The 26,767-nt window shown below is 48.1% G+C and overlaps 1 protein-coding gene across 1 annotated transcript; it reads left to right on the plus strand.

The window, feature by feature from the left end:
* Positions 1-38: 38 nt before the first annotated feature.
* Positions 39-25,341, plus strand: Ogfod3 (2-oxoglutarate and iron dependent oxygenase domain containing 3). The gene is made up of 9 exons (XM_048429326.3): positions 39-173; positions 1,366-1,583; positions 4,837-4,912; positions 5,835-5,877; positions 7,988-8,052; positions 8,543-8,599; positions 10,629-10,782; positions 16,915-17,038; positions 24,994-25,341. The coding sequence occupies exons 1-9, from the start codon at positions 100-102 to the stop codon at positions 25,128-25,130; spliced, it is 948 nt and encodes a 315-aa protein (XP_048285283.3). The 5' UTR covers positions 39-99; the 3' UTR covers positions 25,131-25,341.
* Positions 25,342-26,767: the final 1,426 nt, after the last annotated feature.

The raw sequence follows: 26,767 nt of genomic DNA on the forward strand, positions 1-26,767 counted from the left end.
GCGTCCCCGCACCGAGTCCACCTCGCGCTCGCTGTCGCGGCTGTTGCCCCGGGTTTAGCGGCTCTCGTGTCCCTCCTGGCCCCGTGGCGGCCAGGCCCAATGGCGCCTCAGCGGAGGGGACCACCCAGAGTTCCCGAGGGAAGTAGTGCAGCCGAGCGCCGGCGCGCGAACAGGTAGCGAGGACCGCGGGAGGCCACGCGCAATAGCGCGCGGGGCCTGACTTGTGGCGTGTGGGCGTGGCTATTCCGGGGGCGGAGCCTGGTGGGAGGTGGGCGTGGTCATCCCACGAGTGGAGCGTGGTCATGACAAGACAGGGAGGTATGGGATGGGTCCAGCCCTATTGCAAGGTGATTGGGCGTGACTTAGAGAGAGCACGTGGTCTGGAGTATTCTGCTGCAAACCTCCCACGGTGAGATGTCTGCGTGGATGCCCACCAAGGAGCTCTGCAGGCCCTACCCACAGGGGGCTTCATCCTTGGAGTGGGTTTGCGTTCAGTCTCGTGAGCAGGCTTCTCTCACTAGGGGCCATTTCTGGGCCTCTATGACTCCCTTCTGCTGTTATGTACACGTCCCATCTCCCTACATGTCTGCCGGTTACCTCGCCCGAAACTGACCTTGTGGGCCTCTGACAAACCTATACCTGAATCCAAAGGATGGAGCCTTTGGGGACAGGGACCTAGCTCTTGACAACTCTGCGTGTATTTCAAGACCTATGGCCCGTGAGGCCTTTCCTGGACAGCAGAACTCATATACTCCAGAGATCTGTTGAGACACAGACACAGCTTCATCAGAACCACGCAGACCTGGGTCGTAGGGGCATCTTAACTTATACATCATTTCTGACATTCTTCTGTGCTCTTTCTGGCCCCAGATTTATGATTTGAGTTAAGTGGATTTAATTCGCGTAAGTTGGTTCAAGTACACATGTATTCTTGTAGAGATACATGCTTGGGTGAGGCAATCAAACAGAGATGCAGGAGAGTAATTAGAGATCGTGGCAATCCTCCAGATTGGAACTCTGTGGTCTGGGTAGGAAGTACCAATGATCAACCCTCGTTTTTTGTCCATTGAAGCACGTGCTCAGCCCTGTCTGATCAGAGGAGACAAGGCCACATACTGCCTGGGAAGCTCCTCTGAGGGGTGGTGCATGATGGGCACCCCGATCAGCTGGGTGGATTGTAGACCGAGGTAGATACTCCTGTTTCCCACTACCTACTTCATAATCAGCCCATGGGTTCCTGCAATATCTCAAGACTGATAGGGGTCCATCCACTTTGATCAGAGGTCAGTATAGGCACAGCCCACGGTTTTGATTGGCATGCTTACTGTGACAGCTGCATCTAGTGGTTGTGTTTTCTGTTCTCAGCGCCAAGAAGGACCGGCTGCCTCAGGAATCACAGAGGACATGGCTAAGGACTGTGGCCCTTGGAGTCGGCCTTGCTCTGATCACATTCCTGCTCTGGAGTAGTCTGGGGACCAATGATGATGTTGCTGAAGTATTGGCCCGTCGTGGTGAGGTCCTAGAAGGCAGGTTCATTGAGGTTCCCTGCTCGGAGGACTATGATGGTCACCGAAGATTTGAAGGTATGTGCCACAGATTTCTCAATAAAGAGTGACTGGTAGGGAAAAACAAGCTGGGCGGTGGTGATGCACACCTTTAATCCCAGCACTTGAGAGGCAGAGACAGGTGGATCTCTGTGAGTTCAAAGCCAGCCTTGTCCAGGACAGCCAGGAGAAACCTCAAAAAACCAAAAACCAAACCAAAAAAAGAAAGAAAAAAGAAAAGAAAAGAAAAGAAAAGAAAGAAAGAAAGAAAAAGAAGAAAGAGTGTATGGTAGAGATGACTCATATTAAAGAAAACTTGTTGCTTTTCCAGAGGACCTGAGTTAAATTCCTAGCACCTTTGACAGGCCGCTGACAACTACCTGTAACTCTACCTTCAGGAGATTCAACCCCTTCTTCTGCAGGCACCTGCAATCACATACACACAGATATACACAAAGTCAAAGGGACAGAAATGAAATCCAACATTGCTTTTTGCTACACCTGGAATCGGTTGAAAATGGTATATTTGGACAGAGACGAATTTTCCATTTCCAGGTAGGCAAGCCCACACTGAGCTGGAGAGTAAAGAGGTTTCAGGGCCATCCTCCGGTGCCACTCTGGCATAGACATCATCTTAGCAAGCTTCTGTGCCCAGAGGCGGTGTGCAGAGAAGTAACAGGATTACCAAGGTGAGAAAGGGTCAGCAAGATGGCTTGGCAGTTAAAAGTACATAATACCAAGTCAGATGGCCTCAGTTCAATATCCTAAACCCACATGGTGGAAGAGAATCAACTCCCATAAGTAGTTGAGTAAGTAGAACCAACTCTGACCTCTAAATAATAAATGTAATAATAATAAATAATGACTAATAATAAATAAATGTAAAAAAGAGTTCCGGAAAGGTGAGGATGATACGTGGGAGACCAAGGTGATGGTAAGGAATGCCCAGAAAGTGTGATGGGAAGAATGTCATCCCAGGTCACAGCTTTGCTGCTCCACCTATGGCACTGGTTGAGGCAGGAAGGAGCAGCCGGCTGGTTACAGACTGGAGCCCTGGGGAAATAGAGGAGGAGCCACAGAGTCAGGACCACAGCGCCAGGTGAAGACAGCACCCTGGAGAACACACACCCCTGGGCCAGATGGATCTGGTGGGGTGCAGGCCTTCTTGGGCTGCAGCTTTCCTGAAAACGTTTTCTACCACCCAGATACATTGTTTCTCAAATGTAGTACTTGGGTCTTGTAGACAGACTTTTCTTTCCCCCACCAGTTCCCAAATAACCGACATGAAGACTCAATATTAGTTATAAATACTTGGCCAATAGTTTAGGCTTATTATTAGGTAATTCTTACAACTTAAATCAACCCACTTCTGTTATTCTACATATTGCCATGTGGTTTATGGCTTTACCTATTCTCCAACATGTCTTGAAGCATCTCCTGGCTATTCCTCTGATTCCGCCCTTTTCCTTCCCAGTGTCTTTAGTATGGTTTTTCTGCCTGACCTTATCCTTTTCAGCTATTGGCTAGTTGGCTTCTTATTGAACAAATCACAGTGTAATTTACAGTGTACAGAAGGATTATTTTGCAGCAGGACCTGGCTCTAAATAAACCATAAAAATGGTATAGTTGTTTATTTGTTTTTTTTTTTTTTTTTTTTGCTCTTTGGGGGCCCACCACCCATCTCCCAAATAAATACATGGAGACTTATTCTTACTTCTGAATGCCTGGCCTTAACTTGGCTTATTTCTAGTTAGCTTTTCTTAACTTAAATTAACCATTTCTCTTCTACATTATGCCTCTGGGGTTTTACCTTTCTCTATTCTATATACCTTGCTTTCCTTCTTACTCCATGGCTGGCTGTGTGCTGGATGACTGACCCCTGGCATTGTCTCTCTTTCTCCTTTTCTTGCTCTCTCCTCTTCCCTTTTCTCTTACTTATTTTCTCTGCCTGCCAGCCCTACCTATCCTTCTCCTGCCTAGCTTTTGACCGTTCAGTTCTTTATTAGAACAATCGGGTGTTTTAGGCAGGCAAAGTAACACAGCTTTACAGAGTTAAGCAAATGCAACATAAAAGAATGGAACACATCTTTGCATCTTTAAATAAATATTTCATAGCGTAAACAAATATAACACATCTTAAACTGATATTCCACAACAGGATGGATTATTTTTTTACTCAAGTAATGTTTTGGATTTGGATGAAGAAAAGAATCTATGTTCTTCCACTAAGGGGCACTGTTGTGATACACAAGAGCTTAGCACTCAGTCACATGGGAGATGGCCGGGGAGTGCTCTGTGGACTGGGTGGCCAAAGAGCAAGGGTGCATGATTTTCTCCTTCAGCAGTCAGTAAAATAAGCATGTTTCTGTTGTGTTGGATGCTCTGTCCTAGGACTTTTTCATTCAAACATCTTAATTTATAACACACACATACACACATACACGCACGCACGCACGTCCACACACACACTCACTCACACACACTCACACACACAATAAATGGCAGTTTCCCATCCAGAGTTTACATATCTGGCAGGAAGACCCCCAGAGTTTACAGCCCCATCTCATCAGTAAGAGCATTACACAGCTCACTCCATCCCGGCCATCTCCCCACGGCCGCGAACCCCATCACACTCTCCCCATCTAAGCTGCGTCTGACTTCCTTCCTCTCAGTGTCTGCACGACCCCGAGGTGGAAGGAGATACAGAGATGAGTGTGGCAGGCGGGTGCTGGGGTCCTGGAGAAGGATAGTGACCAGAATGACAGGTTCAGCTTGGGCTGTGCCAGAACTTTCCAGGGGGTATTTAAGAGTGCTCAAACCAGCAAGCAAGATGAAGAATGTTGCCAAACTGTTAGTGTGCTAGTATAGGCCTGTAATCTCAGAACTCAGGAGGCTGAGGCAGAAAGTTCTTAAATTTGAGGCAGCGTGAGATACATAGTGAGACCTTGTTTCTAACAAACAAGACAGAGCAAAACGGAGATGTCATGTGCAATGTTTGGAGGTTTCCTTGTTTTCCCAGGGTTTGGGGGCAGTGACTGGTGCTGGGATCAGCCTATCCAGTGTGGGTCTGTGAGAAACCCAGGACACCTGGCAGGAAGGAGACGTGAGCTCTAAAACTGCACAGGGCACAGTTCTGGTGAAAAGTTACCACTGTTTGTCTGAAGTTGACTTTTAACTAGGTGTATTTGCCATACTTGCCCCCTCGTCACAGTGGAGGGCCTTGCCAGCTCAGCTGTGATCTTGGGGCAGTGGCTTTGGTAGTCAGCATTTCTCCTTGACTCTCGTCCTCCAGGCTGCACCCCCAGGAAGTGTGGCAGAGGTGTCACTGACATGGTAATCACCAGGGAGGAGGCGGAGCAGATTCGCAGGTACTCACGCATCTCTGCACTTTGCCCAGGGCATACATGGGTATAGCAGTGAGTGAGCCAGGGCAGCAACAGAGTTGAGAGAACTCTCATGGTTCTGTGGATCATCCCCAAGTGTTTTGGGGGTCAAAGGGCAGGCTTCCTATTTCCTCCTTCCTTGGAGGAAATGCTGTGGCCTTTGCAATGTTTCTGCTGATTGAGCCTCCCCTCCACGAAGCTTACTCTTCTGTGAAAACAAGGCCTCCTCCAGCCTCAGCTGACAACCACTGGATAGTATTTCACCTCTCTGTGGTTCGTGAATGCTATCTCAGAAGCAGCTGGTGCTGGTGGAGTTTTCTTTGTGGGGATTTTAAAAACAAGATCTTAAAAAGAAAGATTTGGTTTTCTGACCAGCTGCAACCCTTCATTCGGACCTTGAGTTCCTTTCTCCCCCATCCTCATGCTCGTCCTGCTACAGTGCCCAGCAAGGAGCCTGTCCTCTCTTTCCTTCTCCCCATCCTCATTCTGTATTTCTGCCATACTTGAGGATTACAGTGCTTTACTGATAGCCGAGTGCTCCTGGGTGGCCTTGCCAAAGATGCTCTTCAGAAAGGTTGGCCTCTCTGGGCTGGCGTGGCTCTTTTACAGTCTGAGCTGTGACTACCAAATCTCCATTGATCTGGGAGCTGTCAGGTCACAGACAAACTAAGCAGCACCTTCTATGGTGAGGAATTAGGCCAGTGGTTTTAAGCAGGCCGTGTGTCAGTAGCGAGAGGATGATGTATCCTCAGCTTAGAAAGTTATAGTTTTGAGTTTGTTTCCGTCATAAATGTTAAACAAGCAGAGCCTATAAACAAGGCACTATTATACTGATTGATGTTTTGCCTAGATACTTTATGGATAATGCTGTCATCTAAATTCTGATTTAAAGTTTTCTCCCCCACAGAATAGCAGAGAAGGGACTCTCCCTAGGTGGATCAGATGGAGGGGTGAGTTGCCATGATTCCTGTTCCCATTTTTTTTTTTTTGATACATTTTAAGTTTTCTCTCCTTGGGAGGGAAGGAAAAAGTGTTGGATGCACAGGGTCCCCTCTGTTCCCCACCACAGACATGGGCTGATCTGTCCATGGAGTTTCTCAGATTATGGCTGGGGTTCCTTCTGCCTGGTGGGCACAAAATGTATCCCTCTGGGAAGAGTATGTGTTAAGTCACACATGGCCATCTCTTCAGGCTGTCATAGGCTGCCTGGCGTTGGAACTGGCACTTTAGACACTCTGGATAGGGACAGGGAGGATGGGGGAGGGGTGGGAAAAGGAGAGGTCAGAAGCCTGGTGTCCAGGTGGCTGCTGGGAAGGGCAAAGCCCCTTAGGATGCTTAGATGGGTCCTACTGCAACAGGTCAGCCGAGGCCTGCCGTCCTTTGCACAAGGGTGGATCACACAGTGAACAGGTTGGTGTGTCCATGGGGAACCTGTGACATAAATTGGAAATGGGATTTTTGTAGTTGTAATTGAGGGAAAGTCCTTATTGGGGACCCCAAGTCCAAGGACGAGGTGTCTGTTTAAGAGACAGGCAAAGTGAAGCTTAAAGAGAGGAGAAAGCCTACATGTGAACAGATGGAGGTGGAAAGCAGGATGATGCTGGAGGACAAGGAAGGACCATGCCCTAGAGCTTAGGCCACAAACCAAGGAGTGCCACCGACCCACCTTGCTTCTAGACTTCTGGCCTCAGAGGTGGGAGAATGAGCTTGTGCAGCCAGAAGTCCCCATTCTGTGTTGGTCCAGCCATAGGAATGAGCTGGGCTTGCCACACTTCTGTAAATGGACAGCAGGACCACTGGGTGACCAGTGGTCACTGGGACCTTGGTAGTGGTGTGAATTCTCACTTGGTCTCTACTTGGTGTGAGGAAATACCTGAGGATGAGTTCCTCTCCCTGTGTATTTTGACAACTGCTTTGTGCTGCAGTCTGTAGTTGACCCAAATCAAGTCTGCAGAGACCATGCCTTTGGGAAGGTTGGCTGTTAAGACTTCGTTCTAATTTCGAAATATTTCTGTGATTGTCCGACTTTACCCATGACTCTTTCTTTAGAGTTCTGAAAATGGAATTCCTTTTGCTAAAAGATTGTCAGAGTGACCTTTCTCCTACTCCTTCAGCATTCCCTTGAGAGTCACCGCATAATAGGCTTGATACCTTTCAGTTCAGTAAATACTGAGTAAGCCTACATTGTGTCCACACCTTAGCTAAGCAACTGTGAGAGTAAGGGAAGGGGCTGGTGTCTGGGGTAAAATAGTCCATGCTGGTAGCTGCTTTACTCCTGGGATGTAGGAAAAGACTCAGAGGTGGGTGAGGGTCAGAAAACATTTTAGCAGTTCCTTAAAAGTTACCGATGTGTAGTTCCATATGAAGTGTTTTACTGGGAGCCCCCAAAACATGCCCACATGCATGTGACCAGTGTGCACAGAAAAAATCCAAGGCAGCACAGGGATAGACCAACAGGTTTGACACATCCTTGCGGTGCAACAGCCTCAGTGCTGAGCTGGGATCAACAGCGTGAGTTACGCTAAAGGAAAGAAGCCTATCACAGGGTCTGTTTGCCACTCCTCCGCCTCAACAGGACTCGGCTAGATTCCTACAGAAAGTGGAGCCTCAGGTGTCCGGGATGGGCTGGCAGAGAGCAGAGAGGATTCACAGATGGGCATAGTTGGTGTCCATGCATAAGTGCACACGTATGCAGAAACCAGTCACACTGCCCACTTCACACTTGGACAGTCAGTCACGTGGTAATTTTTACCTTGACAGACCCAGTGAAGGGAAGGAAAGCAGTAGTCGATAGTGCGGGCTGGGACTCGTTGTGAGCATTCCCAGATGTGTCTAGGGAGTGTCCGGGGACTGTTTTTGAAAGTGTTAGGGGAAAATGTTTGGTTTCCTTTTTGGACAGCAGAGAGAGACACCTTTGTCCAGGCAGACAGTGCACAAGGCAAGGTTTTAAGAAGGCAGAAGTAGGGTGTTTATATGGTGGATTGTGGTAACTGGGGCTCAACTTGGGCTGTTAAAGTGACCATCACTTGTTTTACACACGCACACACACGTCTTTTTCAGGCATCTATCCTGGACTTGCACTCTGGGGCCCTGTCTGTTGGGAAACATTTTGTGAACCTGTACAGGTGAGAGGCTGGAGAAAGTGCCAGAAGTAGGGAGCAGGTGGGCGCCTGGCGGCTGCATGGGTCTCAGAAAGCCGCGAGTTCTTCAAGGGCTACGGAAAGGCCTAAGAGCATTCTCCGCCCCATTGTAACCACTCCGTCAACTGCCGACTTCCCTTCCTCCCTCGATTTTCCTTTCTTCCTCTCCATCCTTCCCATTTTCTGTTCTCTTCCTTCCCATACACAGTGGTTACTGTATAAAGGGAGTAACTCCCGTGCTGTGACAGCTCTGGTTTTGGAGACTTGCTGATTAGCTATGAAAGTCTGATGAAAGGAAACAAGAAAACGGGGTGTGGTAGTTTATTCCTGACATCTGAAACAGGAGGGTTACCCCAAGTTGAAGATCAGCCTGAGCTACAGAGTGAGACCCTGTTTTTTTTTGTTTTTTTTTTTTTAAGGCAAGGAAAGTATTTGTAACATGCAATATTTACTAATGTTATTTATTATTTCACAGATACTTTGGGGATAAAGTACAAAATATCTTCTCTGAGGAGGACTTCCAGTTATATAGGTAAGGAAAATTAAGTGTGAGAAGGGATGAGTGGGCTCAGATAGGCAAAGTGGGCTGTAACACGATTAATAAAAACCCAGAGCAGAATTTGGAGTTCAACCTGAAGGCCAGAAAAACAAAACAGCCAGCTACTGGCTCTTAACTCTACCTCAGTCTGAAATGGCGATCCTGCCTCCAGGAATCTCAGAATGAGACTGTATGTGAGAGCTGTCTCCTCCCATTTTATATTCCTCTCTAAGGCAGGGATTAAAGGCGTATACCACTACTGCCCTGTTTCTGTGGCAAACTAGTGTGGCTACTGGGATTAAAGGTGTGTGTCACCACTGCCTGGTCTATAAGACAGACCACTGGGTCTGTTTTACTCTCTGATCTTCAGGCAAGCTTTATTTATTAAAATACAAATGAAATATCATTCCAGTGGGCTGAGGTTGGCTCTCTGATGTCCCGTCACATCAGGCCAGGGCAGTGGCTCCTGTGTGAGGGATCGAGACCTGTGGATGTGGACGAAGCTCAGCTTGTCTCTGGGTAGACAGGCAGCTCCCCAGTACTGTCTAAGCCTTCTTGGTCCTATAGCAGACATGCTGTTGGTCACAGCCCAGCACCTGTCACATGATCCTTGCTCCGTCCTCACCTAGAGGCAACTTGCCTCTCTGTAGCGCCTGCACTACGGGACAGTTCGCGAGTCGGGCAAGGGACTGGAGATTAAAGAACACAAGAGACGTGGGTCATCGTGAAGAGAGAATGCAGGATGCCGTTTATTCAAGCTTAGAGAAAGCCTTGTATACCTAACTACTGCACAGTGGAAATCCCCCAGGCAGGTGGGAGATTACCAGACTCAAGACAGAGCAAACAACTCCCCTGTAGCTAACCAGCAGGGTGGGCAGAGCAAGCACAGGAACAAACAAGATGCTTTTCCAGAAACTGCAAGCTATCCTCAGTATGAACCCTGGGAGGAGGGGTAGACCTGTGGGCTCTACACCTATCTAGGGAATTTTTTTTAAATTAAAGCTTTTAAAGGTTATTAAAGTGTGTATTACAGGGGACTGGAGAGTTGACTTAGTGATTAAGAACACTGGTTGCTCTTCCAGAGGTTCCTGTAGATGGACTTTTCTTTCCTGCCTACCAGTTCCCAAATAACTGACATGGAGACTCTATTAATTATAAATGCTCGGCTGGTAGCTCAGGCTTATTACTCACTTGCTCTTACAACTTAAATTAACCCATTTCTATTAATCTATGTATTGCCATGTGACTTGTGGCTTTACCTGTCCCTCAGCATATCTTGCTCCCTCTGCGTCTCCTGATGAGACTCCTCTGACTCTGCCCTGCTTCTTCCTGGAATTCTTCTAGTCTGGCTCTCGTGCCCAATCTTTCCTCCCCAGCTATAGGCCAGTCAGCTCTTTATTAACAATAAGAGTGTGGCTGGAGAGATGGCTCAGAGGTTAAGAGCACTGGCTGCTCTTCCAGGGGTCCTGAGTTCAGTTCTCACCAACCACACAGTGGCTCGTGACTATCTGTAATGAGATATAGTGCCCTCTTCTGGCGTGTAGGTTTGCATGCAGGCTTTAGAACACTGTATATATAATAAATAAATAAATAAGTTTTTAAAAAGACATGTTCTATACCCTTTAAAGTGCAGAACATTTATAAGCTGGGTGGTGGTGGTGCATGCCTTTAATTCCAGCACTTGGGAGGCAGAGGCAGGCGGATCTCCGTGAGTGTGAGTTTGAGGCCAGCCTGGTCTACAAGAGCTAGTTCCAGGACAGGCTCCAAAGCTATAAAAACAAAACAAAACAATAAGAGTAATACATATTTACAGTGTACAAAGATTGTTCCACAGCGGGATCTGGGTTCAATTTTCAGAATTCACATGACAACTCACAATTGTCTGTTTGGTTCAGGAGTTAAGCGAAGATTTATAATTAGGAGGAAAAGTGAAAAGAATATCCCAATCAGTTTCACTCTATAAAACATTTAAAATGATTAAAACTTCCAGAAGTATCAGACTGATCCGTTGTGTCCTATGCAGGGATGTGCGGCAGAAGGTCCAGCTCACCATTGCCAAAGCTTTTGGCATCCGTGCATCTTTGTTGTATCTGACAAAGCCCACATTCTTCTCCCGGATAAATAGCACAGAGGCCCAGACAGCTCACGATGAGTATTGGCATGCCCATGTGGACAAGGTAAGCATTTGGGAAGCGGATTCCTTCTCTTATCTGTGACTAGAATTCTAGGCACTGCTCTGCAACATTGATGTGCACTATTTTAGACCTCTCCTTCCTGGGCTTCTAGGGTGCAGTCTAAGTTAGGTGGGTGTCGAGGGCTGGGACAGCTGGTGTGGTGGCTGCTGGGGAGCAGCATGGGCCTTGCCGTGTTCTATACTTGTTGGCAAATTCGTGTACAACCTTTCTGACTGGACTGTGTAAGCAGAGGGTCCCTTTTGTTGCTTCTCTGGCCCAGGTCTCTATATCCCCACAGGATGTCTTTCTTCCACCACAGTTTTTTCCTCCCCCCCCCCCTTTGTCCCCTCCCTAAGATCTTGTCACCAGCAGCAGGGAAGCCCTGGGGATTCACTTGTGTTCTTGACCTCAGCCACAGAAGAGAATTCAGAATGAGTGAGAGGGAAGCAAAGTTAGAAAGTTTATTGATGAAGAATGAAGGCAAGACGTACTTGAGGAAAGTTGGCCTCAGGAAAGGAATGTGCTGAGGGGCCTCAGCAGTTACTGCGCCCGATCTGTGTTATCTGCCTGGATTAGCTCAGCTCTGCTGAGATTTCTCGGGCCCTGTTGTCAGTTATACCCAGTCACCGGCATGGCCTCTGTGAAGGTCTTTCCCCTGTACTGTGGACAGCAGGTGAGGGCCTCTGCTAGCCTATAGTTCTCCTAACAGTACCAGGTGGCTGCACCCCTTCTGTGCCATAAACTGCCCCCATCTTTTCCTTTGAGCATGGTAACTGGTGACTGTGTGCTTTAGGAGGGTCCTTTGCAGTGCGTGAGGGTGGGTTGAAGTTTTTAAGGAGTCAGAACAGGTCAGGGACCCTGTACCCTCTCATGCTTCCTGGTGTTGCTTGCTCTGCCTGGGTCTTTTGATGTTTGTTGTGGCTCACCTTTGCTTTTTCAAGACAGAGTTTCTCTATGTTACCTTGGCTGTCCTTGAACTTGTTCTATAGACCAGGCTGCCCTTGAATTCACAGTTCTCAAAGGCATGCACCCCCACCACCCAACTCATCTTTACTTTACCCCCTCCCCCAACTTTGATTTTTCAAGACAGGGTTTCTCTGTGGCTTTGGAGCCTGTCCTGAAACTAGCTCTTATAGGCCAGGCTGGTCTTGAACTAACAGAGATCCACCTGCCTCTGCCTCCTGAGTGCTGGGATTAAAGGCGTGCGCCACCACCACCCAGCTACTTTCTTTAATTTGAGCTTCACTGCTGAAGTGTCTAGAGTCAGTGTCTGTTGCCTTGCAGGGTTCATGTTACTTTGGTATTAGCTTAGGGCACTGATGCTGGACTGAGGAGCCCTCAGTTCATGAGGTCAAGCTAGATCCGCCAATAGAGACTGATAGCCACAGAAGGAGTCTTGTATCATGGCCTGTTGAGTTTCAGGATTATTTTTACACACCTCACTGGCCTGCCCACCTTTGAGGGCCTGCTGCTCCCTCATAGACTTTCCCATCCCTGTTAGGAGATGACCATTGTTATGGTGACTGGTTGGGGCACAGAATCAGCACAGAGCAGGCTTTGGACTTGCTCAGCAGGTATTGGCCTTGTGTTCTTCCCTAGGCTCCTGTTCTCACAGTGCCAACAGGACTGATCAATCACTTGATTCTGTCCTTAAACTCAGGATACAGGCAGTGGGGAATTGAGGATGGCGTGGAAGGGTGGTGGTGACTTAGTGTTTGCAGCTGGCCCTTGAAGTCTCATTATTCTTCTCTCTTACCCCAGATTTGCTAATTGAATCATTCAGCAGGCTGGAAAGTGTTTTAATGTGATTGAAATTCTGTGCGCATTGCACATCACATCTGTGTGGCCCATCTCACTGGTTAACTTTATTAACTAGATGTTGATTTGTGAGTGTTCTCTCTGACATCACTTGGAAACAGCTTCAAATGCGGCAGACGCTTGCCTGCAATACAGGACACTGGATACTCCTTGTAGCATCTGCCGTCTGCAGTGTGTTCTGAGGCTCCTCCAAGTAGCTACTCAGAAATAGCTGTCATACCTGGCTTAGGTATCTGAGGAAACTCTGGAGCTCTGTCACAGTGCCTTGTGTAGGCCCAGCAGCAATGGTCAGAGCCCAGAGCTTCCCAAGACCCCATGCTTTCTCCCCAAATCACATCCACATGGGGGGGGGCACTGGTGTGCCTCTTGCAGGAGCTTGGACATACTTCTTATTTCATGAAATATGGACTGAGGGGCCCTTGAGTGAGTATAGATCAGCAGACACCAGCATGGAGCTGACAAAGTGAGGAGACTTCTGATCCTGCAGTGAAGTCTGTCCTCTTAGAGCTTAGCTGCTAGAGTGATACCTCTCCTGGCGTGTTCTTCCAGCCTGGGCATGGCTGTGGCTGCTGTGTTTAAGTCTCTGTCAACACGACCTTCTCTACCTGTGACTCTCTGTCAACAGGACCTTCTCTACCTGTGACTCTCTGTCAACACGACCTTCTCTACCTGTGACCCTCTCTGTCAACACGACCTTCTCTACCTGTGACTCTCTCTGTCAATACGACCTTCTCTACCTGTGACTCTCTGTCAACACGACTGTCTCTACCTGTGACCCTCTCTGTCAACACGACTGTCTCTACCTGTGACCCTCTCTGTCAACACGACCTTCTCTACCTGTGACCCTCTCTGTCCAACACGACCTTCTCTACCTGTGACTCTCTGTCAACACGACCTTCTCTACCTGTGACCCTCTGTCAACACTACCTTCTCTACCTGTGACCCTCTCTGTACAACACGACTGTCTCTACCTGTGACTCTCTGTCAACACGACCTTCTCTACCTGTGACCCTCTCTGTCAACACGACCTTCTCTACCTGTGACTCTCTGTCAACACGACCTTCTCTACCTGTGACCCTCTCTGTCAACACGACCTTCTCTACCTGTGACTCTCTGTCAACACGACCTTCTCTACCTGTGACTCTCTGTCAACACGACCTTCTCTACCTGTGACTCTCTGTCAACACGACCTTCTCTACCTGTGACTCTCTGTCAACACGACCTTCTCTACCTGTGACCCTCTCTGTCCAACACAACTGTCTCTACCTGTGACCCTCTCTGGTACAGTTGCAACTTTCCCACCTGCAGTGTCTTATTTGCTCATCCAGTTCCTGAACCAGCCATAACCAGCCTAAGAAAACCTGTGCACAGTCTTTTTCTCCTCTTTTTGTTTTGTTTTGTTTTGAGACAGGGTTTCTTTGTGTAACAGCTCTAACTATCCTGAAACTTTGTAGACCAGGCTGGTTTCAAACTCACAGAGATCAGCCTGTCTCTGCCTCCTGAGTGCTGGGGCCGCCACTACTCAGCTTCTCTCTCTCTCTCTCTCTCTCTCTCTCTCTCTCCAGGGCCCCATTGGTTAGCTTGGAACTCACTCTGTAGACCATGCTAGTATTGAACTTACAGAGATCTTCCTGCCTCTGTCTCCCAAGTGCTGGAATGCATCGCCGTATTTGGCCAACTTCTTTTTTTTTCTTATTTTATTTTTTGGTGCTTGGATGGAGTCCAGGACATAAAGCATTCTAAGAAAACTCTGTCTCAATGAGCTATATCCCAGTCTCTCAATGATGTTTCTCTATGTGCATTTTTTTTGTTTTTGTGGGGTTTTGTTGTTGTTATTGTTGTTTATGTATATGAGTGTTTTGCTTACATGTGTGTATATGTACCACATACATGCCTGATGCCCACAAAGGCCAGATCCCCTGGAATGGGAGTTACAGATGGTTATGAGCTGCCACGTGGATGCTGTGAGCCAAACTTGGATCCTCTTGAAGAGTAGCCAACACTCTTATCTGCTCAGCCAGCCATCTCTCTAGCTCCTATGTACAGTTTTTAATTGTTATTTTTAATTATATGTATAAACGTGAATGTGTGGAGGTGTGTGCACATGAAAGATTGCGGTGCCCTTGGAGGCTGGAGGAGACTTCAGATCCCCTGGGGGTACTGATACGAAGTTGTAGGATGCCCAGTGTGAGTGCCTCTAGAAGCCAGACTCAGGTCCTCAGCAAGAGCAGCAGGCACACTTACTTACCCACTGAGCACCTCTCGGACCCTCTATGTGCAATTTTCAATGCTTTCCAAAGCTTTAAAATGGTTTTCCTGGTGCTTGGTTACTGCTCATGGTAGAGTGTGAGCTTAGTTACTACATTTGGAGAGTTTGTGGCCATTATTTCTTTAGGTAGGTTTTTCTGCACTAACCTTTCTCTTCTTTTCATGGGACACAGTGAGAGACTCTCAGAACTTTAGGTATATCCCCAAGGCTCCACTTCCCTAGTTCTCTGCCCTCCAGGTGAACTCTATTCCTCTGCCCTAGGCCTATACATCCAGGTGAACTCTATTCCTCTGCCCTGGGCCTATACATCCAGGTGAACTCTATTCCTCTGCCCTAGGCCTGTACATCCAGGTGAACTCTATTCCTCTGCCCTAGGCCTGTACATCCAGGTGAACTCCATTCCTCTGCCCTAGGCCTATACATCCAGGTGAACTCTATTCCTCTGTCCTAGGCCTATACATCCAGGTGAACTCTATTCCTCTGCCCTAGGCCTATACATCCAGGTGAACTCTATTCCTCTGCCCTAGGCCTATACATCCAGGTGAACTCTATTCCTCTGCCCTAGGCCTATACATCCAGGTGAACTCTATTCCTCTGCCCTAGGCCTGTACATCCAGGTGAACTCTATTCCTCTGCCCTAGGCCTATACATCCAGGTGAACTCTATTCCTCTGCCCTAGGCCTATACAAACCTTCTGCTCCCATCAGATGAGATCCAATGCCCTGTGGTTTTCAGACTGAAGAATTCTGTTTGTTTTTGAGATTGCATCTTTGTGTAGTCTAGGTTAGCCTTAAACCATTGAATTCTCAACTGTGCTTCCTCCCCCTTTGAAGCGAAATCACAGGCTAGCACCAGCATGCCTGGCTCTTCTCAGTTTCTGTTGGGCTGTGAAGTTTCTGTCTCTGCCTGGTGGATTGTGGTTACTGTACTGAGTTAAAGTCTTCCAAGATCCCCATGGCCCATGACTAAGTTCTGTCTGTCTGGAAACCAGATCAGCATCAGAGGCTTATGTTTCCTAATTAGATGTTTGCTTTGGCCAGCCTGGTACACAATGAGTTCCAGGACAGTCAGAGCCACATAGCGAGACACTGTACTGGGGGAAAAAATGCTTCAGTGAAACAGAACGAGTTGGAAATTTGAGTGACTGCCACAGCCCACGGCCACATGACTTCTAGTTGGTGTGCCTCATTTTAAGTTTGGTTGTTTGAATAGCAGTGTATCCTATTGTATCAATAGTGTAAAGAATATAATGTATCCAATGTATCAAAAGTGTAAAGAATATAAGAAGACAATAATATTGGGCAAATCAGCACAACAACCATGGCCAGATTTAGGATCCCTTCTCCAATTATCTTCTTTTTTTGTTGTTGTTTTGTGTTGCTGTTTGTTTTTCAAGACAGGGCTTCTCTGTGTAGACTGGAACTTGCTTTGTAGACCAGTTCTCTGACCTTGAACTCAGAGATTCAACTGCCTTTGCTTTGTGGAGGCTGAGATTAAAGGTGTGTGGAAGGTAGGGATGACCACATGGCAGGGTGAGTGTGCTCAGTGCTGTTGATAGTGCTGGGGAAAATGGTTGAAAGTAGGCTTCATACTGTATATATATTTTATCTTAATTTACATAAAGTTTGGGGTGGCTCCACAGCTGATCACAATCGACATGGTTTTTCCTAGACAGTACACCTCACTTTGCTGTGCTCAGGGTAGGAGTCAGTTTGCACCAACTTCTGTTTTGTGCTCCCTACCTCTCCCCGCAGCTCTCCTGGAACATAACTGGGCCCAGAGCCTCATTTCTGGGGCTGGAGAGCCGGCTCAAGGGTGAAGGGCGCTTGCTGATCTTGTGGAGGGATCCATACTGCATGACTCACAGCGGCTCATAACTCGATCTCCAAGGGAATCTGATGCTCTCTTTTGGCTTCGTTAGACACCTTAACACACATGGCATACACAGACACAGACACATACACATAAATAACAATACGATTTTTTAAGAAGAGCCTGATTCCCCCATAAGAATCGAGAAGTCTGACCTATTCTGCTTTACCCTGCAGGTGACCTACGGCTCTTTTGACTACACCTCACTGCTCTACCTATCGGATTACTCAGAGGACTTCGGCGGAGGGCGCTTTGTGTTCATGGAGGAAGGGTCCAACAAGACAGTGGAGCCCAGAGCTGGTAGGACATAGGCTGGGTTGTCCTAGGGTATGGGTCTGTAGCTCAGCTTTATGACATTTGTAGATGTTCATAAGCACACACGTATACACACACGCGCACACACACATATATACACACGCACATACACACACATATACATACACATATATGTAGGTGAGGTGGACTTTATTCCAGGCAATACTCCGTTTGTAGAACACCTACTCTACATCTTTTGGGTTTGGTTCTGGGTTTGTCCAAGTCTGCCTGCCAGTCATAACACTCAGAGGCCAGCTTTATTACTCAACTGTCCAGCGTCAGTGTGGGTGACTGTCAGGGCTGGGCTGCTAGGGTATCACACTGGTGTGCAGGATCTCCTCAGACTCTGTTGCATGCTCAGTACCCTTTTTTTTTAAAAAATTATTTTTTGAGACAGGGTTTCTCTATGTAACAGTCCTGGCTGTCCTGGAACTCACTTTGTAGACCAAGCTGGCTTTGAACTCACAGAGATCTGCCTGCCTTGCCTCCCGAGTGCTGGGATTAAAGGTGTGTGACAATATGCCTGACTTCTCAATACCTTTTTTGAAGGGACCTAACAATTTAAAATTAAGCGATGCTGACTGGGGAGCATCACAGTGATGAGTGCTTATGCATGAGGTCCTGTAGTCCCTAGCTCTTCAAAATAAAGACAAGAAAGATTAAATGACAGTTCCAATGCAGTGTTAGACATGGTGTGCTACATACCATTGTGGGTCCTGCCTCAGAGCTCATCTCCCCAGTGGCCTGAAGACCCAGAGTCCCCAGCACCATGCTACATCGTTCTTCCCAGGGAGCAGACAATATCCCTGGAGAGCCTGAGCCCAGGTCCTCATGGGGAGGTAGGAACTGAGCCTAGGTCTGAGTAGGATGTAGAAACTGAGTCCAGATCCTGGTAGATAGGTGATAGCTTTGGCAACCCAGGTCCTATGTGGGAAAACACAGGAATAGGTGATCCACCTTCCTGAGGGTGGTCTCTGCTCCTCGCCAAGACCCAGCTGACATGCAGAGACACACACTGGCCACCACACCACGTCCTCCCTGTCTGCCACAGTTGCTCTCACCAGCTAAGTGGAGCTGTCGTTACTTCTCTGCTTATTAGCAGCTCCTTCAGAGCAGCACGGCGGTGCACACAGCTGACTCAGATAGTCCTGTTGGCCTGTGGATCCAGCAACTCCTTACAGTAGTATTCGCTGTGACTTGTACAGCCTGGGATGCACAATCAGGTGATAGGGAATGAAGAAACGACAGGCTCACATACAGAAAAGCTGGGCTTGAGTGGCCCACGGGCTCTGATGGAAACACCAGCAGCCCAGAAACTCAGCGTGCTTATTATATACTGCTGAGCAGGGAGGTGTGTTATTTTGTATAGCTAAACAAAGAGGAAGGTTTATTATATACAATTAATCTTAGAAAGGGAGGTCACTGTAGGGAGCAGTCATCAGGAAAGAGGAAGCTGTTGTTGATAGTCTCTGCATGCACTAGTTTAAGCCAACGTTCAATCATTAGTAACATCTGTATTTGCACCAGAGAAAGGCTTTGCCACTGCAATGGGTCTGAGGCATTAGGGTCCTAGATATGGCCATGCTCATGCCAGTAATACACATTCAAGATGGGCATATGGGCACACACCTTTAACCCCAGCACTCAGGAAGCAGAGACAGGCAGATCTCTATAAGTTTGAGGCTAGCCTGGTTTGCAAAATGAGTTCCAGAACAACCAGAGATATATAGAGAGACACTGTTTCAACAAAACAAAACAGAAATAACACATATTCATTCAGGACTTGAACATGAAAATAGCTTTTAAAAATGTTTGTGTTTAGCTGGCAACAGTGGTACACACCTTTAGTCCCAGCACTCAGGAGGCAAAGGCAGGCAGATCTCTGTGAGTTTGAGACCAGCCTGGTCTACAAGAGCTAGTTCCAGGACAGGCTCCAAAGCTACAGAGAAGCCCTGTCTTAAAAGAAAAAAAAAAGTTGTGTTTTTGTGTGTATGTATGAGTATGGGTTTGTGCACATGAATGCAGTGCCTGTAGAGGCCAGAAGAGGGCATCAGATTCTCTAAATAGAGTAGCAGGCAGTTGTAAGCCTCCTGACCTTGGTGCTAGGTATTGAACTTGGGTTCTCTGTTCTCTGCAAGAATAATTTATGCTCTTAATGGATGTGCCATCTCTCCAGCCTTTGAAAATGGCTTTTAAACCAAAAGGCAGAATGGAAATTAAAGGGCACTGTCTTCTCCTTTGGTTGGCACTGAGTATGGGACAGGACACATCTACATCCTAGAGGCAGCTGGGGCTCAGGGACTCACGCAGTGTGGCATGAGCCTCTATTGATGGCCTGAGAACAGAATGGCTACACCAGGCCAGGCCCCAGACTGAGTGAAGGGTGGGTCCAGGAGACAGTGCTGCTGTTCATATGGTACAGGAGTCTGCAGCATGGAGACTGAACAGGATGGACATAGCATTGCCATGGTCACCCTGCACATTGGAGCTGAAGAGACTGGCGTGAGAGCTTCATGGAGATTGACAGCTGTGAGGACAAGTCCTAGTCACTGCTCTATTGCTGTGAAAAGACACCGTGACCACAGCAACTCTTATAAAGGAAATCATTTAATTGGGGCTCGCTTACAGTTTCAGCAAGTAGTCCATTGTCATCACAGCAGGGAACATGGTGGCATACAGGCAGACATGGTGCTGAAGAAGTAGCTGAGAGTTCTACATCTGGATCCTCAGGCAGCAGGAAGAGAGAGCACTGGGCCTGGCTTGAGCTCTCGAAACCTCAGAGCCCACCCCCAGTGACACACTTCCTCCAACAAGGCCACACCTACTCCCAAAAAGTCACATCTCCTAATCCTTTCAAATAGTGCCACTTCCTGGTGACCAGGCATTTGAATCTGTGAGCCCATGGGGGCCATACTCATTCAAACCACCACAAGACATCACTGTTTTCCACTTAGGTCTCCTGAAGGGGAACAGGGAGGGACCCTGGGGCCCTGTCTAGGGCTGTCTGGTGGTCAGGACATAGCCTGTTCCCTAGATGGGGGTGAAAGCTGATGGACTGTGTCAACCTCTGGCTTCACCTACTAGGGTAAGTACGGCATTGGGCACACTGCCAGGGTCACTCCTGTGAGAATGGACTACATCTATGACAATGAAGCCTCTTCCTGGGCTTCTGGCAGGTTCTCTGGCCATCCGTGGGTGCATTGTTCTTTTCTTTTCCTTATATCTGATTTGGCCTCTGCCCAGTCTGGCACTCAGAACTCAGTAAAGCCATTCACACACTCCCGGAGCTCATTATGAGACTCATTATGAGTTATAACTCTTCAAGGGAAGAAGGTGAACAGTAGGGTCCTGGGGAGCCAGGCAAGGTTCCTGCCATTCACCTCAAATCCCAGCTCTGGCAGTCCATGAGCCACACACATAGGGGCTTTCTGACCAGGGACTCATTGAGCCTTAATGACCAGGGTTCTATTGCATGTTAGTAAGGAGAGCATGGCTGATGTCCCCCAACCCATGTAACTCTCTAGCCTCAGATTCTGGTTTATTCCGTATGGCCCCAGGCCCTACTGTAAATAGATAGTTAGATTCTGTGGTGGGGCCCACAACCCAGATCAGCAAAGACTGCCATCAGTCCTTTCTCTGAAGTAGGTAAGGTGTGGCCAGTCAAGTGTTAATTTGTCCCCACCCTGTGCTGCAACCCCAGGTCACCCTTTAGGGGTCCCAAGCACTCTATGGACTGAAAGCCAGCAAAACTTTGGTCACCTGTTGCTCATGGACTATGAGGTCGTGAGGAGACATTCAGGATACTTTATGATTTGGTTTTTCAGTTGCCATGTTCAGTCCCGCTTTAAGGAAGTAGGTGGCCATCAGGCAGTCTTCCTAAGGATAGTGGGTGTCATACAGTCCCATTCTGAGAACTGGGGTATCCCTGTTCATCATCGTGGTGGTTGTTCTTGTCAGTCTGTCGTTGTCTCTGCTCTGGGGCTGACATTTTGATTCCACTGTAAGTGTCCTACTCTTTGTGACTCCGAGGTCTCTCAGACATTGCTGTCATTTCAGAGACGTGGACTGTTGAGCTGTCAGAGTTTATTAAAATTAAATGAAGTCTGAAGCCTTCACTAGCCTGTGTCAGCTTTACCATCTTCATCTGGGGTGTCTTGAGGGTCTGCCAGCAGTGAGGAAGGTCAGGTGACACTGACTAGTGTGCCCTCACAAGGCGGTGAGCTGCGGTCTGCAGCTGTGGAGATAATCCATTCGCTGTGCTGTGCGGGGTTGGATCCTGCAAGCTGAGCCTCCTTATGTCCACTGGCTGTCCCCAAGTCCCCTGGTCACAGGAGAGGAGTTACACCTGTGGAAGGGCAGTGCTGTGGCTGTGTGCCCGCAGCTATGCACTTCCCAGGCACCGTCTCCCTGGCTCACACCTTTCTCTGTCTCGCTGTCTCTCTCTTCTTCCCACGCCGTCTGTGTTTTGTTTTGTTTTGTTTTTTGAGATGGTCTCATGAGGCTGGTCTTGAACTCTTGATCCTCTGCCATTATTTACCAAGTGCTGGGGTTAGAGTTGTGTGCTGCCACACCTGGCTTTATTTCCTCATCTCTTGAAGGAAATCAAAGATAAAGCTCTTAAGCAGTCCAACTTACTGATTTTTCTCTAGTGTTCATACTTTAATGCCTAAGAAATATTTGCCACTCTAAGATTATAGGTTTTTTCCTTGTGTTTATTTGTAGAGACTTCATGGCTTTTATATTAATGCTCTGACCCATGCTGAAATAATATTGGTGTATGGTGTGAGGTAGGGGCCCATGTTCACTTGTTATATATGGGTTTCCAGTGGTTTCTACATCATTTGTTGAAGAGACATCGTACCTATCAAATGACCCTTGAAGCTTTTGTCACAGATCCAAAGACCATGTCTGTGGGTGCTGTGTTCTGTCCACCGAGCAAAATGCTCCTCTGTGACTGACACAGAGTCTCAACCACTGTAGCTTTCTAATCTGGAAAACAGGTGATATTAGTCCTTAGTCTTCATTTTAAAAGTTGTTTTTGCTGCCAATTTTTTTGGCTTCATTTCTAAATGAATTTTAGAGTCTGCTTGCTAATTTCTGCAGAAATTTTGTTCTGAGCTGCATTGATCTGCGGAGTAAAGATCTGCGGAGTAATTAAAGCAAATGCCGAGATGCTTTGCTGACCCACTTCCCCCTACAAGTGCTCCCGTAACATCTGTGTTTTCATTTCCATGTATTTTACTCAACTATATGATAAACCAACACCGTAGTATGTTATTAAGTTATCCTTCCCCCCTTAAATGATTTATTCCGTCTCTTGGGAATCGGCAGTAGAGTTTCCTTCCACCCCACCCCACCTGCTCACCCCTTTCAGTATTTCCCACCCTTTTCTAGATCCTGGTTTCTAGCTGGGAGCATCTTCCTTCAGCCTGTGTCAGGGAGGCTCCAGTAACGTTTCTGAATGTGTCCTAATTTTCCTTTTATTCCCCTCAACGGTTCTGAGGTTGAGCCCAGGTTCTCATGGATGCAGAACAGACGCTGTACCTGGTGCCTCTCACCATTTTTTAAATTTTATTTCACTGGATGTTAAATTCTGACTTGTACTTGCCCTCCCCAATTTCTTTTCTTTCTTTCTTTCTTCCTTTCTTCCTTCCTTCCTTCCTTCCTTCCTTCCTTCCTTCCTTCCTTCCTTCCTTCCTTCCTTTCTTTCTTTCTTTCTTTCTTTCTTTCTTTCTTTCTAGATCTGCCACACTGTATTTGCTCAAGCTGTCCTGGAACTTATGACCCTTTTGCCTCAGTTGCTGGGATTTTAGACACGAACCACCATGCATGGCACTTAAAATGCTTTTAAGACTTATTTTTATTTTATGTGTGTGTTAGCCTTCATATTGTATGCTGTAGTATTCACAGATGCCAGAAGGGGACACCAGATCCCTTGGAAGTGCAGATGGTTGTGAGCTGCCATGTGGGTGCTGGAAATTGCACCTAGGTCTTCTGCAAGTGCAGTGAATGCTCTTAGCTGCTGAGCTATCTTTACCCCATTTTTAAAAAATAGATTCTCGGAGATCTCAGAATACCACAGGTTAGCCTTGAATTCACTCTGTGTCCAAGGTGTCTTTGAATTGATTCTCCCGTGTCTCCTTCTCTCAGAAGTACCAGGATTACAGATGTACACTGCCATGCCCAATTAACTCAGTGCACAGGATCAAACCTAGGCAGGCACTCCCAGCGGAGCTGTGTCCCAGTGAAATGTTTGTGTTTTGTTTTGTTTTTTAGCAGGGTGAAGGGATTTAACCAGCAAATAAAGGGCTAGTGACCTCACGTTTATCTCTGAGGTATTAACGTAAGCTTTGGTTTGAGCAGAGTGTAAGAGGTATTCATGCTTAAGCAGTCTTGGACAAGGTTAGTTATGGTTAATCACTGTCTCCATTCTGGTTCTTCGGAGTGTAGGAGGTTGTTTTAGCCTTCACCTCTGCTCCAGAGTACACTGTCACCTGCAGAGACAATTATCTTCATGTAGGACGGTCTGTCCGACAAGACTCTAGCAGTAAAAGGTGACCATCGGTTTAGGGTAATAATATTTGTGTGCAGTTAGCCTAAAGGGGGGATGAGGTGGTCAGGTGGAGATAGTTCTCAGTGATGAGCGTGCATACACAGGCCTAGCAGGACTCTAACACAAAGTAAAGGAGACAGACACAAAATGGAGGCAGAGATGCCACGCTTCCATCCTGCTTTTAGTCGCTCATGGGTCCAAGTGTGGGGTATAAGATTTTTAGCATAACAAGCCCCTAAGTGCCTAAGTGGTGAAGGATGTCACATAGCCAAGAATCATGAAAGAGAGAGAGGGTGGGAACAAGTGGATTAAATGTCTTTTTCATTTTTCTTTCTTTCCTTTTTAAAGATAAACCAGGCTGGCCTCGGACTCACAGAGATCTGCCTGCCCTTGCCTCCTAAGTACTGGGATTAAAGGCATAGGGCACCCAAGCAAATATCATGGTTTTGTTTTGTTTTGTTTTTTTACAAAAAAATTCAGTTCCTCCTGCTCCTGAGAAGCCACCCACTGTCTCTTGTATATGCCTCCCCCTAGTAGTTTCGTTTGACCAGCTTGACTGTGGTGTGCAGCAGTAATGGTTTGTTTGTATTTTTCCCGCTTTGGAGTTTGCTATGGTTTTGGATATAAACCAATTTTTTTTATTCCCTTGGGGGAATGTTTGCTCCTTGATTCTTTTAGCCTCTTTTTCTTTTTAATCCCAATGTGGATCTCTCCTAAACCTGATAGTCGGCGTCTAATTTCCTGTCATCCCAAGCTCAGGAACCACTGTTGTCCTCTATGGTTCTTTCCCTCTGTACCCTGTCTGTGTGTAAGACACTGAAATGCCTGGGCCTGCGGGAGCCCCTCTCTTACTGAATGTTGCCACACAGAAGTCGGTCTGTCACCATGGTGGAGCAGAGAGGATAGACAGTGAGGGGGACCACATGTCTCAGGTGCCCGCTCCATGGGGCCCTCTGTGCACTGAAGCTAGGCTGCCTGTTCCTACAGCTCACATTTAACTGACAAAGGAAGAAACAAGAACAAAACACATGCACCCTGAAAGCGGCGACTCCATTCACCCTGGGAAGCCTGGCCCCTCATACACAGTGCTTGATGGGTGCAGGAGGAGGGAAAGGCCGCCAAGGCTCTTTACACTTTGGTTCCCGGGCTCTGCTTTCCCTGGGTGTGTAAGCCGCCCACTAGGATGTGGTGCAGGTCAGATGCACTTTTCTCCCTCTTTGAGGGTTTAGAGTCAAATCCCAATAGGAAGAAACTCTGCTTCAGTTCTCTGCGTCCTCCGGCTTTTGTGACAGCAGTTGGGGGTCAGGGCATCACCACCTTGTCCGATGCTGTTGTGTTCATCCTGCAAGTGTGGCCTAGTGGTCACCCCTCTTTTCTCTCCCTCCAGGTCGAGTCTCCTTCTTTACCTCAGGCTCTGAGAACCTGCACCGGGTGGAGAAGGTTCTCTGGGGCACCCGCTATGCCATCACCATCGCCTTCACCTGCAACCCTGACCACGGCATCGAGGATCCAGTGCTCACGTGACGAGCTGGGTTGGGTCCCGCGGACCGTGTCTAGAAGCCTGTCTGTGCCACCCTGTGTCGGGACACAGCCCCGTCGGCCAGGTTGAGTGCGTACTCACCTCCCATTTCAGCCCATTGCTGCTGCACAGAGTGCCTTATGAGTTAGCCCGAGTTTTGATTTGTTGATGTGTTAATCTTCTCATCTGTGAGTAAATCGAGAAAGGAGCCTCTCACCTGATAGCGCTGAGTGTGTGGGCCGCTCACCATGGCTTGCAGGCCTCACTGCTCAGGAGGGGTTCCCACATAGGGAAGAAACACCTACCTGTGAGTGGAGCTGGACATCTTGCCCTCGCCCACATAGCCCATGGGAGGTAGTCAGTTCTGGAATAGACTAGACAAAAAGGAGGAGGCATAGGAACAGAAATGGTGGCACTTGGGAGAAGGTTCCAGCAGCTGGTGTCTCTGGGAGCTGGAGAAGTTTCATGGCTGAAGGATAATTCTGTGCATTTGAGGAGGAGATGGACATTGAAAGCCCCAGTGGCTAAGTCTACACCCGAGAACCAGCCCAAATCCAGTCTTGCTGTGCTGGGCCCTGACTGTCACCGGCATCATCCCCAGTAGTACAAGTGCAAGTGTGTCCCTGCCAAGGAGGGTCTCAGCATCCCTGTGCCTGGCTCTCAGGACTCCCTGCCCAGTGAGGCACAGTGTGCTTGTCACCTTCTCATTCTGGTGCCATCTCTTTCCCCATCTGCAACAGTCAGAGGAACTGGGCACCAGGGCAACTCCAGCTCCATCAGCCCAGTTTCTGCCAGGACAAGCATTTGCTCCCTGAAGCCATATCCCCAGAAGGGCTGACCCCTCCCCCTGCACACACATAAACAGAGTCCCAAGAATGTCCTCAAGAACTGGACTCATCCGGCCATCTTGACATAGCATCCTGGGAAGAGCATCTGGGACAACCCCCTTCTGTCCGGGCAGCTTGGCACATGACCGTGCACTCCAGAGGCAGGCCACCCTGATGTTGAGATCACTCCCACAGCCCATATTGCCTTCAGTGGTGGCCCAAGACAGCTCAGGAATTCAGGCCCTGCAGCATGATGAAAAAAAAAAAAAGGGTGTGGGGGCTGGGGCTTCTAGACCCCGGGAATGAGCAGATGTGGTGCCAATGAAGGTCTGAGGGGCTCCAGTAGAGGAGCCTGGGTCTGCATTGTCCCACCTGTTAGAGCAGGATGCCCCCCTCATCCCACACATGCAGAGGGGGCCTTTGTTCTAGCAGTTTGTACCCTGGACAAGGCAGTGCTCCTAGCTCCGAGTGCTGAGGCCTCTGCTGCCCCCTATTGGTCCCCTTGAGAAGATCACAGGGGAGCAGCCAAGCTCTCGCTGGTAGATGAGGCTAACCTTGCAGGATGCTTCTTCCTGGGCCCGTCCAGTCAGGGCTGTGGGGCCCGGCCTCCCTGAAGTTCTCATCTCGTGGCTCTGGCCCTTGTATTTCTGGCTGTGGTTAAGACAGGCATGCCATGGGCTGCATGGCATCCTCCATAGTCATAACTCTGATAGTCTCTGCGGCCTTTGGAGCCTTAGGCATTACTTACTTTGGTGAGAAGGTCTGGTCATCTCATCCCAAGCCAGCAGTACTTGAGTGGGAATAGGCCAGGGTCC

The sequence above is a fragment of the Myodes glareolus genome, chromosome 9, assembly GCF_982192425.1.
Source record: "Myodes glareolus chromosome 9, mMyoGla1.1, whole genome shotgun sequence".
Taxonomy (NCBI): Eukaryota; Metazoa; Chordata; class Mammalia; order Rodentia; family Cricetidae; genus Myodes; species Myodes glareolus.

Bases quoted from the DNA above. Each gene is read 5' to 3' on its own strand.
- Ogfod3 (XM_048429326.3), top strand. From the start codon at position 100: ATGGCGCCTCAGCGGAGGGGACCACCCAGAGTTCCCGAGGGAAGTAGT. The intron at 1,584-4,836 runs GTATGTGCCACA...CTCGTCCTCCAG, and splicing joins TGGTCACCGAAGATTTGAAG to GCTGCACCCCCAGGAAGTGT. The intron at 5,878-7,987 runs GTGAGTTGCCAT...CGTCTTTTTCAG, and splicing joins TAGGTGGATCAGATGGAGGG to GCATCTATCCTGGACTTGCA.